The sequence below is a fragment of the Amaranthus tricolor genome, chromosome 2 (genome assembly GCF_026212465.1).
Source record: "Amaranthus tricolor cultivar Red isolate AtriRed21 chromosome 2, ASM2621246v1, whole genome shotgun sequence".
Lineage (NCBI taxonomy): Eukaryota > Viridiplantae > Streptophyta > Magnoliopsida > Caryophyllales > Amaranthaceae > Amaranthus > Amaranthus tricolor.
In genome coordinates, this window is record NC_080048.1 from 6,605,396 (window position 1) to 6,623,165 (window position 17,770).

Genomic DNA, 17,770 nt, shown 5'->3' on the forward strand with positions numbered 1-17,770 from the left:
TTAATGATTGAATAAGTTCATTGAATAGAGTGCATAAAATAAATGAGATGCTTAAGATGAATAAGAAAGAATATTAAAATAAGCAGACAAATGGGTATATTCGCGGGTTTTTTTTGGTGTCTTTACCCATCCATTTATTTTGTAGGGCGAGTATTACTCGTCCAAATTATAATTTTTTTTGAAAAACATTGTCCAAGTTCGCCCGTTTTTCGAGTAGCCCGCCCATGAACAACTCTAATTTGTGAATTTGTTGTAGAGGACACATGAGGCTTCAATCTGAACGGTGGTGATCGGTTTTGGTGCTCCGGTGTGCCGAAAAACTGGCTGGAACAGTGCCTGACCTGTTTTGGGTGAAATTCTTTTCACTTTTCTTCTCTTATTGTATTTCTCTTGTTGAAGGTTGATGGTGAGTAGTGCACTTTGTTGGTTAGCTATTGGTGCTTGTACTCTCATTTTATTATAATAAGAGTGACTTGGGTGAGCTCCCTTGATTAGTCTCGAAGGTTTTATGTAATAACCCGAGTCTAAGCGAAACGGATATTCACATGTATATATGAATTTTGGGTCACATGTCAGACATTTAAGTTAAACTGTTTCTAGGACCAACGACTAACTAGTGATAAAAGAAATAAATAACAATAACGAGAATATTAAATTAGCGGAAGTTTCTTAAGATTTACAACTTGAGAACCTACTGGCCTCATCCAAAATTAATTAATGTTCAAAAAAAATATATAACAAATTTCATTCGACAAAAATAACATAAGTCTACAGGTTTTTTGCTTAATTCCTTACACACCAGTCCCACCTACTAGTCAACCTGCTAGTCGTCGAATAACAACAACATAGCATGTTCCAAAGAATATAAACATGTACACGTCAGAGACTTCATACAACGCATTATATAGGTTATATATATACAAGTAATGAGTTCATCCTAGCATGCAAAGGCTCTAATAATTTAGATATCATATTTGACATTCCAATTTCCCAACTCATGTCGTTGCCACTTCTATTCGGGTCGCCAAAGTAATATCAAAGTTTGGAGGAATACAAATGGGAGAACTAATCCCAAGGCAACCTCCAACCTAAGACGTTGCCTGTCCTATTCGGGTCGTCAAAGGTAAAGTATGCATACCCCCATAGTGACCGTAATGATCCACAACTGCCATGGGACGGATAATAATAATTCCAACCCTATAAGGGCACCAAATCTAATTTATACCAACCCAATTAGGGTAACAACACATTCATCCTCCAATTATATGTTAAACTCCTTTTAAATTATTTGAGGTGTCTGAGCCTTAAGTGATATACAACATCACATCATAGAATGAATACAAAATTACTTTATATAACCAATTACAAAGTATGTTCAAAGCGTGTACCTTAGTAGCATGATAGATCAACACAAGCACTGCACGAATGGAATTTCAACCTCTTATGAACCAAGGTTCTAAACACAAATGCACATACAAAAATCACGTATTAGTATGTGTTTACACATTCAATCCACTTTATACCATCAAGGCATCACTACTATTCATAATCTTAAAAGATTGAATCATAAATCTCAATATTTCCTATCTTCTAAAAACGATGAGTAACTTTACTGGCCTTTTTGGACAGTTTAGAATATTCAAACAGAAAATCCGACTTCACCACTGCGTCCGAAGGCATCAATTACCTTGGGGTACCAAATTTCATAATTTTTAATACCCGTTTACTATTTTTAATACCCGCTTACGCGTTTAAGAGACTTTTAATTCAATCGGGAGTGAAACAACACAAGAAACGCACCCGAACCATAAAGGCAAAAGATGCGCCTCCCGAGACAGAATATATTATGTCCGAAATTAATTTTTTTTCTCTAATTAATTCTTTCCATGTCATTCCTCAATTCTACGGATTCAACCACGATATAAAAACCTCAAAACAACAACATACGTTATCACTCTTTTATCAAAATAATTAAATCAACCAAAATTAGAAATAATTTTATAAAAAACAGAAAATATATAAATCTAACTTCATTTTCATATTCTCGTTTAAAAATTCATATTTCATACCATTATATATACATATCAACCAAAATCCTTAGAAATCAAACATATCTAAATTGTTTCAATGATGACTACCAATCTTATATTTTGAATACATTGAGCCTTATTTTCTAAATCATCACATCACACATTTCTTTTAAATCTCTACTCATAAAAAATCTATTTATAAATTAATGATATATACATATTATATATACATAATTTCATCATCATATAAAATCATGAAACAAAATATAAACATACTTGTTATAATATATTTTCATTACTAATTTATTTCTTTCTATGTATTTCAAATAAAAGGTATGAACATAATCCTTTGAACAAATTAAAATCTTGCTAAAAGTTTATGAATCATGAATACTTACCAATCATAGATCAAAATGCTAGGATTAAGAACTCTTGAACACCAAAACCCACCCTTGAAGTTTTCTCTTTTTATCCCCTTTTTGCTCTCAATATTTGAATGAAATGATAGGAAAATGAAGAGAATTTTCTGAATTTTTTTGCAAATAACAATCACATTCATGTGCATACTTTAAGTCTCATAATGCCTATCTTTAAAAATCCTAAGTTAATACCCATAAAAGGCATTTAAGGAGGAGTTACATGAACTCCTCAATTCCTTCTTCACAACCGGCCAACTATTCATATGATCATATTTTTTAAATTTTTTTTAATTTAATAAATTAATTGTTCGGTTACTCAAATACCGTTATGCGTTAAACTTGTTACACGACTAAAAGTGCGCACAACAAAAATATAATCAAATAATTTTTTAATATATTTAATCGACTAATTATTTATTAAATAATTAATTTTTAATTGATATTTTAATGGGGTGTTTCATTTTACTATTCACACCTAAGGGGTTTTCCACATAAAAATCCTTTTGTGTTGTTATTGGCTATTGTCCATTATTGTTTGTGTTATTTATGCTCGTTTTTTATTTTAGTAATTGAAGTGAGTTAGAGTTTTGTCTTGGCTTGGATGATTGTCTTCCCTAAATTGGTCTTAAAGTGGGTGTTGGTGAGTTGTAATCAATCCTTTGTGCCCAACAATTAAGCCACACCCATTACTTATGGGATCAAGGCTTGTTATCAAAAGAAATGGGAGGAAGATTTTTATTTTAAGAAAGAGATTCATAGACATACCAATTTGGATTAAATTTTTTAATTTTTCTCTTTTACTTTTATGTTGTGTTTGAATAGAGCATTAACTGGAAAAAGATTAAGAGAGTGAAGGGAAAAGAAAGGAAAGAAGGAAAGAGAAATAGAAAGAGATAATTTATTTGTTTATTTAGGAGGGAATTGGAAGGAAGACAAAGGAAATGGTGAACATGAATTTTTTGTACTTAAAAATCATAGAAGGAAATGACATAGATTCATCCAAATTAGAAAATAAAATGGTAAGAGTAAAAGTCATTCCATTACTTTGATAGTCAATAAACCTTTTTCCTTTCAAATGTTTACAATATTGAAAAGAATTGAATATTAACAAAAATAAAAGACTAAATTCCTTCAAATCCTTTCTCCCGAATGCATCCCCCTTCAAAATTTACTATCCAAATAAAGGAAAATTCATCCCTCCAGATCCTTAGGTGGGCATAAGTGTGAAGAGAAGAAAAACCCCTCCCTTAACCCCTACCCTAAGAGAATCAGAAACGGGTGCTTATTACATATACGAATTAAACAAATTATTGTATAGTCCAAAGCAAGTTCCTTGTGATTGCTACAATCAATTTTGTTTTCACATATTATATTGATTTCATTCATAGCACTTGTAAACATTATTATTCATTTATAAGCAAGGATGTGATATTGCTTATCTTCTTTTATATTTATATATATATATATATATATATATATATATATATATATATATATATATATATATATATATATATATATATATATATATATATATATATGGATGACACTGTTCTTAGTGGTTTTCGTACTTTTTTCTAGAAAATTTTTTATTCAGAGAATTCCGAATTTGGTATGAGGGATTTAATTCCTTTAAGTTGTTTTTGGAGTAATGTTGTTATTAGACTTTCTAGTGGTCATTTCTTATCTCGATCTAATTGAATATGCTTCTTAGATTTTTGAACATGCGGGTATTTCATAATGCAAGTCTTGTCCCACAACACTATATTTTAAATCCAAACTCAATGCTTACTCTAAATATGTGTATAAAGATCCCTCTTTTTATTGAAGTCTTGCTAAAGCTTCACAATGTCAAAAAAAATAAAACAACTCAAAAAAAACTCAAAAAAGACAACATACAAATCAAATTTGATTACTCAAATATCCACCTTAAAATTCTGATTGTCTCCGTCCCACTCATTTTCCATTAATTTTATTTCTGGACAATAATTTACCGTTTTTTTTAATATTATTCATATATTTTAACTTTCTTTTAATTTTATTTATACAATTTATCTTTATTATTGTATTTATTAGTATATTTATTTTTTTTTAAAAAAAATCATATCTTATTTTGCTAATAATTTGATGGTACGGAGTAGTATAAATTTAGATTAGATATATAAGTATATATTACAAGTGGTTATTAAATTGTAAGACGACGTAGGCAAGTAATGGTCTTGTAGTTGTAGATATCAGGAGACTATTTTTGTTAAAGAAGATAAGTAGAGACTTTTGTGAATTCTATTTATTTGTTTTTATTTTTTATTTTTTTTTAAAAAAAAATTTGTGAATTCTACTTTGTAAACGTGAATTGAAGAAAATATAAAATTGTTGACGGTAACCTATGACCAAATCTATAATCTAATCCCTAACGCGTAAAGAATACATTTGTGACGTTTTTTGTCCTAACATATATATTCATAAGCCCTACTAAAGATTATAGATATGATGAGATTCATACTTCAAAGTTTTGACACCTTAAATTTACCACTAAAATGTGCCAAAAAGTCAATCATATTTGGCATTTTTCAAATACATCAACGACAAAATAATGCATATAAAACTAAAAAGGTCATTTTTTTAATAGTTACATCCTCGGGGTGGAGCTCAGCAAGGAGCTTAATTTATTTATTTATTTTTTTTTTCAGTTTCTTCTAAATTGGAGCCCTTACACCTTTTACGGATGATTAAAGAAAATTGCATAACTTGTAAATTATTTGACATTGATATGTATGAAGCAGAGTCGTTTTGAAAAATTTATGGGTTATGTGCAAAACTTTTATTTTGCATCTTATTTGTATATGTTAAATATATTTATTTTATTAATAACTTAACATATTTTTTTTTGATTACCTTTTTCATATACGAGAGAAAAAGGAGGCCTTATGCAGTCAATCACTTCGCACACCCTCAAGGACCCCTCTGGTATAAATGAAATAGTTTATGCTTGAATATTCGTTCGTAAATAGAAGAAACAACACAAAATTCATATTATAATCTAACAAATCTATTAAAAGCTAAAAATTTAGTTTAAACTGCAAAACTTGATTATACAAAAAAAATACATAGAAAACTAATTAGGGATCCCTAATTTTTGGTCCAAGTGGTCGGGCACCCAAAATATACCTAAAACGCCTACGTGGATCACTTTGGTAATCATTTTTTCTTATTTACAAATAACACAAAGATTAAAGAATTGAATATATAGAGTTAAAATGTTATAGTCATTAAATAAAAAATATAGAGTAAAAATAATGAATAATTTCCCAAAATAGAAATAAACCAAAATCAGTGGGACAAAGAAAATACTTCAAATTGGACAAATAATTGAAAGTAATGGGTAGTCTCTGGTAATCTTGTTATCATCACCTTAATACTCAATTAGTACCTTTTTTAGTTTCTTTTCGTGTCTTATCCAAAATAATTAAGTGGGCTCTTAGTCTATTACCAATTTGGAATCTAAACTTCATAATAATCATTTTTAAATGACCTATTTTTTATTGTAAATTTGCAATTAGTTACTTTATTACAAACAATTATTATTGTACTATTAATACACATTTGAGGTTCTTTTGTTTTAAATAAGGACTACGCTATCTCAATTCTCAATATTTTCCATTACAAAAGTCTCGCTTGACCTATTTTTGTTAAATATACTTATTTTTACTAAGGTGCGTTAAGTTTTTTTACAGATTTATTACTAGTGTTTCTTCAATTATTCATCAGATTCTAACTTATACGAGATACTAAATTGATGACTCTAATTTTATTTCTCCAATTATTATTTTTTTTCAGACTTAAATTTGTTATTTTACTAATAGCTTAAATTGTATTCCTTTTGTTTCTTTGAACAATTACTCTACCTCCTCCATCTCACATAGTTAGTTACAAATGTAATTCATTATTTTATTAAATTTTCGGTGAAAAAACAAAAAAAATATGGATAAAATGAACAATAAAAATTGAGAATGCCTAAATTAATATTTCTAAAATAAAATATAGCAAATTCACTATTTAAAAAAAACAAATACAACAAATTTAGCAATCTCATTAGCTATGTATATTAATACTAGTCCAAAAAAGTAATGAATATGGTATTTATTGGAATACAATGTGTCAAGAAATATATAAAGAATATCTTAAAAGATTAATTTGATTTTAAAATGCTAAAAGTTGTAACGTTGTGAAAACAACTAATAACACCACTAAAAGTTACTTAAATTATTATTTAATAAAGAATAATATTTTGATAATGAAACGAAGAAGTGCGAAAGACACTTAAAATACCTAAAGTGGAAGCATTATCAAAGTCAACGGTCAACGAATTGGAAGTGTGATGTAATTCTTCCGCGGAAGTAACCTGAAGTCATGCAACACAACACGTTAGCCTTGTCCGATGGTGATCTCCCGGAAAACCCCTCCAACGCTCAAGTCAGATAGGAGATAAGAGATTAATGAATGAACAATAATAGATTGAATGCAAGACCGTGCATATCGGGATGCTGGTTAATTATAGTCTGGTATGTTGATAAAGATGATAATGAATAGAGGTTTAGGCAGTGTTTCGATACGGTATTTATGAGCGTCCCCTCCAAAATGATGTAAGTAACACATATTTATAATCACAAAGAGGGAGTTATACCAGAGAACAGTAGGACATTATGGGTATGAATGTATGATGGAGGGTAGCGGAGGAAAGTAGTGAGTAGTGGGTAGTTATTTTAGGGTTAGAGAGGTAACTTACTTGGTAACCAAGCAAGTAGATTGAAAAGTCGTAAAAGCCCCTTAATTAAGAGTCAAGGTCAATAAAAAGTCAAAGAGTATTAAGGTAAAATTATCACTAATAAATAATTAATTAAATAAATTTAAATATTACCATAACAAATAACATTCTCTTTAAATTAATATCTTATCTAATCTTACTAAATCACAAATAATTACTTATAACAGCTATGCAAAATAGTTGTAAAAGAGACAATTAAAAAAGACAAATGCAATAAAATTCAAAGGTATAGACTATAAATTAGGACATTAGGCAAACTTAAAAAATATGGAAAAATTTTTTTATGAGATCGTCTCGTCTCACTATAAGACGAGCTTATGAATTTAGTCTATTTTTTTTAATTAATCACTTTAAAATTATAAGTGATCACTTTAAAGTTATAAGTGATCACTTTATAATTATAATATTGATCACTTCATAACTGGTGATCATTTTAAAATTATAAATAATTATTTTAAAACAATCAATGTATATTGAGTCAGCAAATACTTCTACCGTTCGTCCGTTTCATTATACTTACTACATTTGACTTTTTACGCAATCCAATGAGTTATTTTGTTTATTTTGTAAGCTGAATTATACATATTTAAAAATTATAAAAAGTTAATTTTACGAAAGTATGCTATTAAACGATTGAAACAAAATTTCACTTAACTATATTTTATTTACACATTAGCGGCAATATATAAATTAAGTTTAAACGATAAGCAATATTGATAATCAAAATATAACAAGTATTTTAAAATGAAAGAAGTACGAAAAGAACTAATTGTATTTTTTTTAATGTGGTAGTTGATAAAAGAGAAGGCGTGGAATAATTTCATATGCCACGTAAGTCCGGGAAGAAACTACCTCCGTTGAAAAACGTATCCTATTTGACAATAACATTGACATTTCACATTAAAAGCACAAACTGCCTAAAAGAATTGACCATTTATCTTCCAAACACTCCAATACTCCATCCAAGTCCTACATGATCATCATCAACTCAAGTATAAATAAAAACCCATTTCTGAACCACAAAACCAAAACCCCACAAACTATTCCACCAAAATAACCCTACCTTAATAATTAAGCAAATAGAAAAAAGAAAAAAAAATCTTAAAATTTGAAATATGATGAAGCTGGGTGTTGTGGCAGAATTGATTGAGCAATACAAGGCTGTTCTTGAGAGAATGATGATAGAGTTGGAAACTCGAAGACGGATATTGTCATCTTCATCTTCATCTCGTTCGTCTAATTGGCCTCCCATTTCTGAAGGATCACCATCTTTCATTGTTTATTTCTGAAAACCCTAGCTAGCGGTTCGTTTGGTAGGTGATAATAAACGGTGGTAATATTAATGAAAATTAGTGTCAATTTAATTGAAAAATCTTTTGGCTGCCTTGATGCCTATGCTTATCCATTTATAATTATCTCTTTTTTTTCATAAAATTTATTTTAATGCATTATGAATGGAAGAGTTAGTATTAAATGGTAATGAAAGTTTGTAAACAAAAAGATGTTTTTTAGTGATCAAAGTTCATCACCATGGGATTGATATGAAACTTTTAATAAAATTTTACACCACAAATTAATCTTATAACCACCATTTAGTTCTACTAATCAAATAAACCGTAGGAGTATATATTAACTAAATAATTAATTAGTTAGTCCAGGCAATTTTAATGAGGTTTATTTTTTATTTTATTGTTTTATCTTAATTCATTGATTTAATTTTCTTTTACATTATTATTAATCAATAAGTATTGTTCTTTGATCAAAAATATATGTAGTCTCTTTGAATATGGTCAATATGGAATATGAAATATATTTGATGACTAGTTTTGTGGTGTTTTTATATTTGTTTTGTTGTTTTCTAGTTGATTATTCAAGTTATTTTTTCATAATATTTAGGTGTGTTCTCATTTAAAAAGCAAGAGTTATTTTCTCTGATTAGTTTTGAATTTGGTTCTTACAGTTTTATTTTTTAGTCAATCTTATATTTCAAAAAAATAGTTTTTTTTATAGGTACTTTAAGGGAAAGAAAGGGAGAAAAGGACTAGGGAGAGGAACAATGCAAGAATTGAACCAAGAATCCTCTTAGAAAGAGTAATATATATGCTTTGATCGAGACAAAACAATATTCTCTTATTCATTTTTTTTTGAAAGGAACTTCTCTTATTCATTTTAGTTCTTGATTGATAATAGGAAAATTACTACGAATAATTCAACCTTTTGATAATTTTTCTATAATAATAATAACTTTTAGTTAATCATGAATAATACCAATTTTAATTTATTTTGAGAATAATACCAATTTTTGTTTATTAGCTAATTTACCAATTTTTTATCATATAATTTCCTATAATTTGAATTTCAACATGTTAAGAATATTTTAGGAAAACATCCTTAAAGTTGATATTATTAACAGTTAATTAAAAATTGATATTACTATAGGGAAATAAGAAAAAAAATTGTATTATTCCTTGAATAAATTTTCCTTCATAAATAATGCTTTTCTTTTAATTAGGCTTCAAGTTAATTTTTTTTGATGTAATTGGGCGTTAAGTTACTTTTTCTTTTAATATATAATAAGGCATTAAGTTACTTAATATGGTGTATATATGGATGACGTTGAAAGCTGCAAAAAGAAGGTCCTGTGCACCGATGGAATTCTAGGGAGTCGATTTTATCCTAATTATAGTTTATTTGTATTTGTATGAGTGAAATAGATTAGATATATGATGATAAGTTGTTTTTACCCTTAAAATTTTAAATTTCATAAAGTCAGTGATGAGAGATTTGTTTATTTAAAAAAATTTAAATAGTAGGAACTTAAAATTAGAATTAAAAGAAAGTTCAACTTCCCCATATTTTATGAGATTTTAGTTATCATACTTATCCCTTAATAATTTAGAACTCTTTACTGTTGTGTTAAATAAACAATTTTTAAAATTTCTAAGAATTTAACAAAGAAAATATTATTTCGATTCTTCTCAAATAATATTATTTAACTTAAAAAGCTCTCACAAAAAAGTAAATGGGTATGAATAAATTTTTTCAGAAAACTTTCTATATTAAATAAATGAAATTTATGTTAGCATTTGGAAATAAGTATTTTATTTTAAATTATAGATTTTAATTATAAAATTATTAATGTAGAATTTGAGAATGATAAGGTTTGGGAAGTCATTCTCAAATTCTCATCTTTAATCATTTATATTATAATTGTGAATTTGACTCAAATTTAAATTTAGAATTTTTTTATTTGACAAATATTAAATTTAAGTCAAATCTATATTTTCAAATGAAATCTTCATTCTCAGCATGTTAATTTGAAAAAGAGAAGTGATTTTCAATTTGTTTATTTTTTAGGTGGGAAAAGGTAGCCAATATTAGATTAGAGGAGTAGATTGCAAGTACTTCTATATATTAGCTTAAATATATTTTTTAATAAATGAAGACGTACTTTTTTGAACTAGACTATGGCAAATGAGATTTCATTTTTTTTATTTGCGTGCGAAAAGTAGTATACATTGTGAAATATGATTGATTTAAACAAATTTTTTATGAGATGATCTCATCGTGAAACGTCTTATATATATATATATATATTAAATAGTCCAACTAATAAAATTATTATTATATGAGTTCTTTGTTTTGAGATCGTCTCACAAGAGACGATGTCTCGCGAAAGTAGCTCGTAAATTTATTATCATGGACAAAATTACTTGATGTTTGGCCTGTTCATGAACTAAAATTTGAAGAAAGTAAGTAAAAGAATATTAAAAAATCACAAAATAAACTATGGAGAAACTTATTTTCCAAAATAAGTACTTTTAGTTCAATATTAAGGTTTGATATTTGTTCGCACTTATTAACAGCGGCTCATTACTAAGTTGAGTCAACGTAAGTCAGTTCAATAATCGACCACTGTTTTAATAAGAGCCGCCCATTTCTGAGCTGACTTTCTTTGACTCAACTTATTGATGGGCCGCTCTTTTCTTTGACTCAGCTTATTGATGGGCCGCTCTTACTGACGTCGGCCCATTAATAAGTTGAGTCAAAAAAAATCGGCTCTCAGCATTGGGCTAAAAGTGTTTATTTTAAGAAATAAATTTTTTCATTGCTTATTTTGAAAACTTTTAATATTATTTTAGTTGTCTACTTCAAAATTTGAATTTTAGAAAAAGTTGAGCGAAAAAATAAAAAAATTAAGCAAATAAGCGAAATTCTAAACTTTTCCCAAAAGTAAGCGTCCAAACCCCAAAGCTGTGCTTTGGAGCTGTTCGCAGTTACTAACTGCGAACAGCTATAAAAGACAAAAGAGCTGTTCGCAGTTAGTAACTGCGAACAGTCTGTTTTGTCTTTTATAGCTGTTCGCAGTTACTAACTGCGGACAGCTAATTAATTTTTTTTTTCCTTTATTTTTGAGTTGTTGTTTGTTGTAATTGCACTAGAGACATTAGAATAGGTAATTACAAGTCGATGTATTTTTAAGGCGGCATGATTCATCGCCAAAACTCCGATCATTCATAAGTCAAAGTTTGGGGCTTATGATAAAGTAATTAAACATGTATATACAACAAAATATACACAAATGTTTGAAATATACAAGTCAATTAAAATATATATATATGTACATAGTCGATCCAAATACACAAAAGGTAATCGTTAACGCTCACGAACCCTCATCTACCTTATCCAACTGAGTTGGTCTCCTTCGCCTCCTACGATAGAAAGAGGCGTTCGCGTGACGCTCTGGCAGTGGAGGGGACTGGTACTGTGATGGCTGTGATGGCCCAGCCTGCGAGGTCCCCGCAGCGTCAACGGGATATGAATGATCCATCTCCTCCAAATGGTAGTCATAAGAAGGAGAGCATGCCATGTGCGTATGGGAGATAGTCGGTGAGTGTTGTGTAGCGACTTCCGGTATGAAGTGCTGGAACTGCGAGCCAACGAGCATGCCATGCGCAATCTCCCTCACCGGCTCCTCCTGGCTGTACCGCATCACGTTTGCCGCACCTTGTGCCTGCAATTAATATTTAGATAATGTAACATTTTATTATTTAATTGGCAACTTAATCAAATAAATGCAAATGAAGACTTACAAATTGGGTCATCGTAGGCGCAGCAGGTGCGTAATGTGCTGCTTCCAAGATGGCACGTGGTGTCATCCATCGGCGCGTGATGGAGAGGAACCACGGCATATAGTCAGGTGTAGTAGGTGCGCCGACAACATCGATCGGCGCACCTTGTGCCAGCAGCTCAAGTCTATGATCCCAACGAGCGATGTGGCGCCCGTTGATCTCCATCCAGTTAGCCCCAGCTTGATTTCTTCGCGAAATTAGGTGCAGCCGGGGTTCAGTGTCACAAGGCGGTGGAATGCCCTGTACCAACCCATATTGGCGCATTACGCGCTCTGGTAGATGTGCTTCGACAATGTCGAAGCATATGAGTGGCACAGTCGCAATTGCCTTTAGACCATTCATTAACTTAACTTGTTGTCTTTGCTCAGCTGTTTTACCAAACAACTTCTTCAACCGAACATTATCCATAGCACGATTAAAGTTGCTAAGCAAATGGCGTAAGCAAAACCTATGATAAGCATTAGGTGGTTGCCACTCCGGCTCTTCCATGGTTGCTAAAATACCAGCGTGTCTATCAGAAATAACGCATAACCCCATCCTCTGTGTGACATGCTTATGAATACAGGACATGAACCAGGACCATGCACTTATGTTCTCCTTCTCTACCAATGCGAAGGCCAATGGAAAGATTCCCTTATCACCATCTTGGGCAATGGCAGTCAATAAGGTATGACGATATTTACCATACAAGTGTGTGCCGTCAATGGCAATAAGAGGTTTACAATAATTGAAGCCTTCAATGCAAGGTTTAAAGGCCCAAAAGACACGCTGGAAGGTCCTAATATTAGGTCTCACATATACACCAATGTCATTGTCCTCCTTAAAATACCACTCAAATACTAACCCCGGGTTGGAATGTTGCAAAGCTTCTAAAAAGCGTGGAAGGAGTGAGTAAGAACCTTCCCATGTCCCGTAAATGGATAACAAAGCTTGTTGCTTTGCACACCACGCTCTCTTATAATTCACATCCACACCAAAGCGATCTTTAACCATCTGACGAATGACAGATACCTTAATGGATGGGTCTTTAGCAACACAATTTCTAATAACATTGTTAATGACAGAAGATGTTAGGTGAATGTGTCCAGCCGACACATTGTCACTACCCAATACACAAGAACCGTGCTTACCCTTATAGGTAACAATACGCCATGAAGATATATTAGAGTCAAACATAGCTCTAAGTTTCCACGAACAACCCCGCTTGCACTTCAAGGAAAGGACAGTTTGGTTCGAGGTCTCCGTTCTGTACTCCACATTTCTCCCAATATGATACACTCTGATAGCTTCCAACAACGATTCCTTGTTATCAAACATCATACCCTTCTCAAACTCTCCCTGTTCGGTGTATGTGGTATCACAAGCCCAAGTCCTCCATGAGCTGTCCTCCGCATACTCGTTTAAAGGTGGACAGAGGGCATAAGGTGTAGGAGGAATGATTGTAGGAATGTTGCCTAGAGTCATGTCATTTGCTAGCGCATCCTCATCGACATCCACATCGTCCTCAGAAGGATCGTCAATGAGCTCATTACTCTCATTTCCATCATCCCAAGGTCCCATCTCAGCAATTTCTCCTAAGTTAACCATTGAATCAATTGGAACTTGATTCGTAGAGGGTTGAGAAAAATTACAAGATGCGGAAGAAACGACGGGATTTACAGTTTCCTGAGTTACTATAGGCATAGGGGTAGGAGTAGGATTAGAAGCAACTACATTCTCTAATGGTACTTCTTCTACGTATAACTCCAAAGAGGGAATTTGGGTGTACTTTGAATGCTCCCACATCGCATCTATAGCCTCATCATCCTCAACAGGAAAGGCAATAAATTCTCCACTCAAGGCATATTTAAAGCTTATATTTACGGTACTTCTAGTAGGGTCCAATCCAATCTTAGAAGATATAAAACGTCTAAAGTGATTCAAATCCATGTTCGAATTGCAAGCAAACAACTTACGTCTTCCCCCAACATAATGAACTTTGCCATTATTTTCTCTAATACAACCATTCCAAAAACATACTATAGTGACGCGAAATGATGCCATTTTCTACATTAACACAAAGAAAATCAACATCAACATCAACTCATGCCCATACAAGTACATTATATTCATTTGATTATAATCTTTTTTGGTCTACAAATTATTCAAATCCATAATGTAGCTAAGTTCATACATATATAATACACATAATCCAAATAATAAATCAATTCATAAGTTCACAAACAATATTTCTAATACCAACATCAACATCAACATTTTCTAATAATATTCAACTAATACAACAACATTACTTCAAAATCCAACATAAAGCTATAAAAACAATTAGAAATTACCTTCAATGCTTATGGATGATTAAGATTAGTCTTGATTTAACAACTACAAACCTACATTTGAAAAAATAAACAAATTTGGTTAAAACCCTAAAATCCAAATATACACCAAAAAAACAAAAAAAAATTTACCTTTGCGCAAGCTATAGTATCCCACACTAATTTTGAAGTGCCAAATTGAAAGAGGATTGCACGATTTGATGGAATGAATCAAAGGTTTTAGAGGGAGAAGGTGGAAATGTCGAGTGAGGTAGGGTTTGAGAAATGGGATTTTGCGAAAAACAGAAACTGATCTGAATTTGTATATCAGGTCTGTTCGCAGTTACTAACTGCGAACAACTCTTTTGTCTTTTATAGCTGTTCGCAGTTAGTAACTGCGAACAACTCCAAAGCACAGCTTTGGGGTTTGGACGCTTACTTTTGGGAAAAGTTAGAATTTCGCTTATTTGCTTAATTTTTTTTATTTTTTCGCTCAACTTTTTCTAAAATTCTCAAAATTTCCTCATGAACCACTAATAACTTGTATTATAAAATCCATTAAAGATCCATCCCATTATCGACACGCGTAATATAAGAAAGCTTGCATGATTGCATCCCAAATTCCCAATGGATCGACCCGCTTAATATAATAACAAAGCTTGCATCTCAATAGACCGACCCACCCCATTCACCACTTTTAATCGTAGCGATCATAAACTTGATATTATGACTCGTCGTTATATTTTAGTTTTTCTAAAACCTTGAATCTTTAAATTTGGACCACCTATGGTCTTATAATTACTCAAAGTTAGACTAAAATATAATTAAAATACAAATTAATACACCAAATTTCCACTAAGTTGTAAATAAAAATTGAACAAATTTTAAAAAATGTAAAAAACCCTTAAAATTTTACACAATGAATTAATTTACAATTCTTTAAACAATATTTGATTCCACTTGAAATACCTATCATTGTATCTATTCAAATATAATTGCAACATTGAATGTCAATAAAAGCTGAACACCGCTCCAAGAATTAACCATTCTCATTAAGAGATTCATTTCCATTATTCGTTGAATTTCAAATAAGGTGTTTCAAATTAATTTAAAATTAAAATTTGTGTTTACGTTGATTTTTATATAAATATAAATATATTTTTAAAGTTAAATCAAGTTAATTTGTATTAAAAAAATTAAATAAATATTATATTTTTAGGTCTATTTTAAACCCAGTACATAATCATATACACCATACACTTCCTAAAACTAGTCCGAGTATTCAAATTTCTGTATGTGTATGATATTTGCACCACATAACCAATGGCCCCACAAACTGCTCCACCGATAAATCCACATTGATTTTGCTACTTAACTTAAGAGAAGAGAAGAGAGAAAAACTTAATCAAACCAAAATAATAAAAATTAAAAAAAAAAATAAATTTGAAAGATGATGAAGCTTGGTGTTGTAGCTGAGTTACTTGAGCAATCCAAGGCTGTTCTTGCAAGATTGAGGCTCGAGTTAAATGCTCGAAGACGGATTTCGTATCTTTCATCTTCATCTTCATCTTCATCGCCTTCGTCTGCGTCTCCGTCTCCCATTATTGAAGGATCCCCTTCTTTCATAGTTTATTTTTGAAAACTTAAAGAGCATAGGAATGAATTGATCGCATTCTTCCGGTCCTCCCTTACAAAGTACGAGTATGACTTATATGTCATTTACCTCGAATTCTAGCTTTATAAAAAAGATTTACCGGTTACGATGATATGTTATGAATCAATATTCAACAAATTTTTGATAAGTTTTCGATTTTGTATTCTTTTATTATTTTTTATAATATATATACTTATATTAATTGATAATTAGCTAGTATTGTACTTTGATCAAATTTATATTCTTTCGAAAATTTCATATTATTACTTTTTGGTTGTATTTTCATGTTTTTTTTTGTCATTTGTGAAAGATATATTAAGCCTTTTTTTTTTTTATGTAATTAAGCTTTGTTTTAATTAGGCTTTAAGTTAGTTAAGATATACGGAGTATAAACTTAAAATTTAAAAGTTGCAAAATGAAGGGTTCTTGTTTAGTTAGTCTTGGCTTCTACTATGTAAAATGTTTTCTTAAATCACATTGTTGCAACTTCCAATTTAAAAATTTGATTTTAGGGGAGAAAATTCAAAGGTGTGTTGGGCATGGTTCCTACATGATTTTATTATTTTGGGTTAAAAAAAATTTTAATAGTTGATTTGAAAAAGCCAGGCCAATTGATTTTTAGTTTTGGTGGAAAAAACTAGCAACAATTTGATTAAACTTGGAAGTTTAAAATAAACTTTAAAATATTTTGAAATAAACAAAGGCCAAGTTGGTTTGAACAAGGCAATTAAGGATAAAATTAGCTTAGATAATATATTAATTTATTTTGGTGGGAAAAGGTGTATAAATTCTAAAATTTGATTTGTGCACATTTACTTGCAATGAGAATATATAAAGCCTTAAGGTTCGCAATTATTTGATTGTTTTGATTTTTTGTGGGGAAGAAAAATAGGCCATGCATCACTCATAACAATAATCTACCATAACACTATTTTCTCTTTTTTTTAATTGCTATTCTTCTTCTTTTTTACATAGAATTATATCTATTAAAAAAAAGTAGTAATTATTTGAAGTCTTTTTTTACTAAATTGGTCGACTTAATTATCATAATTTTCATATCTAATTATATTTTGCTCATGTAAGTTATAATCATCATTTGAGGAGATTGAAAATTGACATTATATACCCTTATCAAAATAAGATATTGAAAGTAGACATTAAGGATACGGAAAGCAAACTTTAAGAATTATATAAGTAGACATCAAAAATACAGTAAGTAGACATTAATTTTTAATGGGTGGGAGTTGAAATACGTGTCTCAAAGAGACAGAAACTATCTGAATACTAAATTCTTGAGTATAAATATCATTCATGGCAAGTTAATCACATTTAACATGTAGGAAAACAAACCAGTCAACAATTTTTTTAGCTAATTTGAACTCCAAAAAAGTTACACCAAAT

General features: G+C 30.4%; 2 protein-coding genes across 2 annotated transcripts; both read right to left on the minus strand.

Moving 5' to 3' along the window:
* Window positions 1-11,937: 11,937 nt before the first annotated feature.
* LOC130805455 (uncharacterized) lies at window positions 11,938-12,619 on the minus strand. The gene is made up of 3 exons (XM_057670228.1): window positions 12,368-12,619; window positions 12,142-12,288; window positions 11,938-12,033 (listed from the first exon to the last, which is right to left on the minus strand). Exons 1-3 carry the CDS (start codon window positions 12,569-12,571, stop codon window positions 11,938-11,940), a joined length of 447 nt encoding a protein of 148 aa, XP_057526211.1. The 5' UTR covers window positions 12,572-12,619.
* A 340-nt stretch (window positions 12,620-12,959) lies between these two features.
* Window positions 12,960-14,848, minus strand: LOC130805456 (uncharacterized). The gene is made up of 3 exons (XM_057670229.1): window positions 14,740-14,848; window positions 13,306-14,452; window positions 12,960-13,039 (listed from the first exon to the last, which is right to left on the minus strand). Exons 2-3 carry the CDS (start codon window positions 14,447-14,449, stop codon window positions 12,960-12,962), a joined length of 1,224 nt encoding a protein of 407 aa, XP_057526212.1. The 5' UTR covers window positions 14,450-14,452; window positions 14,740-14,848.
* Window positions 14,849-17,770: the final 2,922 nt, after the last annotated feature.

What these genes read in the sequence shown, in the direction of transcription:
- LOC130805455 (XM_057670228.1), bottom strand. Translation starts at nt 12,571, where the DNA reads ATGGAGATCAACGGGCGCCACATCGCTCGTTGGGATCATAGACTTGAG. An exon ending in CGCCTACGATGACCCAATTT is followed by an intron (nt 12,289 to 12,367) that starts GTAAGTCTTCAT and finishes TATTAATTGCAG; the next exon opens with GCACAAGGTGCGGCAAACGT. An exon ending in CTATCTCCCATACGCACATG is followed by an intron (nt 12,034 to 12,141) that starts GCATGCTCTCCT and finishes TCACAGTACCAG; the next exon opens with TCCCCTCCACTGCCAGAGCG.
- LOC130805456 (XM_057670229.1), bottom strand. Translation starts at nt 14,449, where the DNA reads ATGGCATCATTTCGCGTCACTATAGTATGTTTTTGGAATGGTTGTATT. An exon ending in CATTTACGGGACATGGGAAG is followed by an intron (nt 13,040 to 13,305) that starts GTTCTTACTCAC and finishes GATGGTGATAAG; the next exon opens with GGAATCTTTCCATTGGCCTT.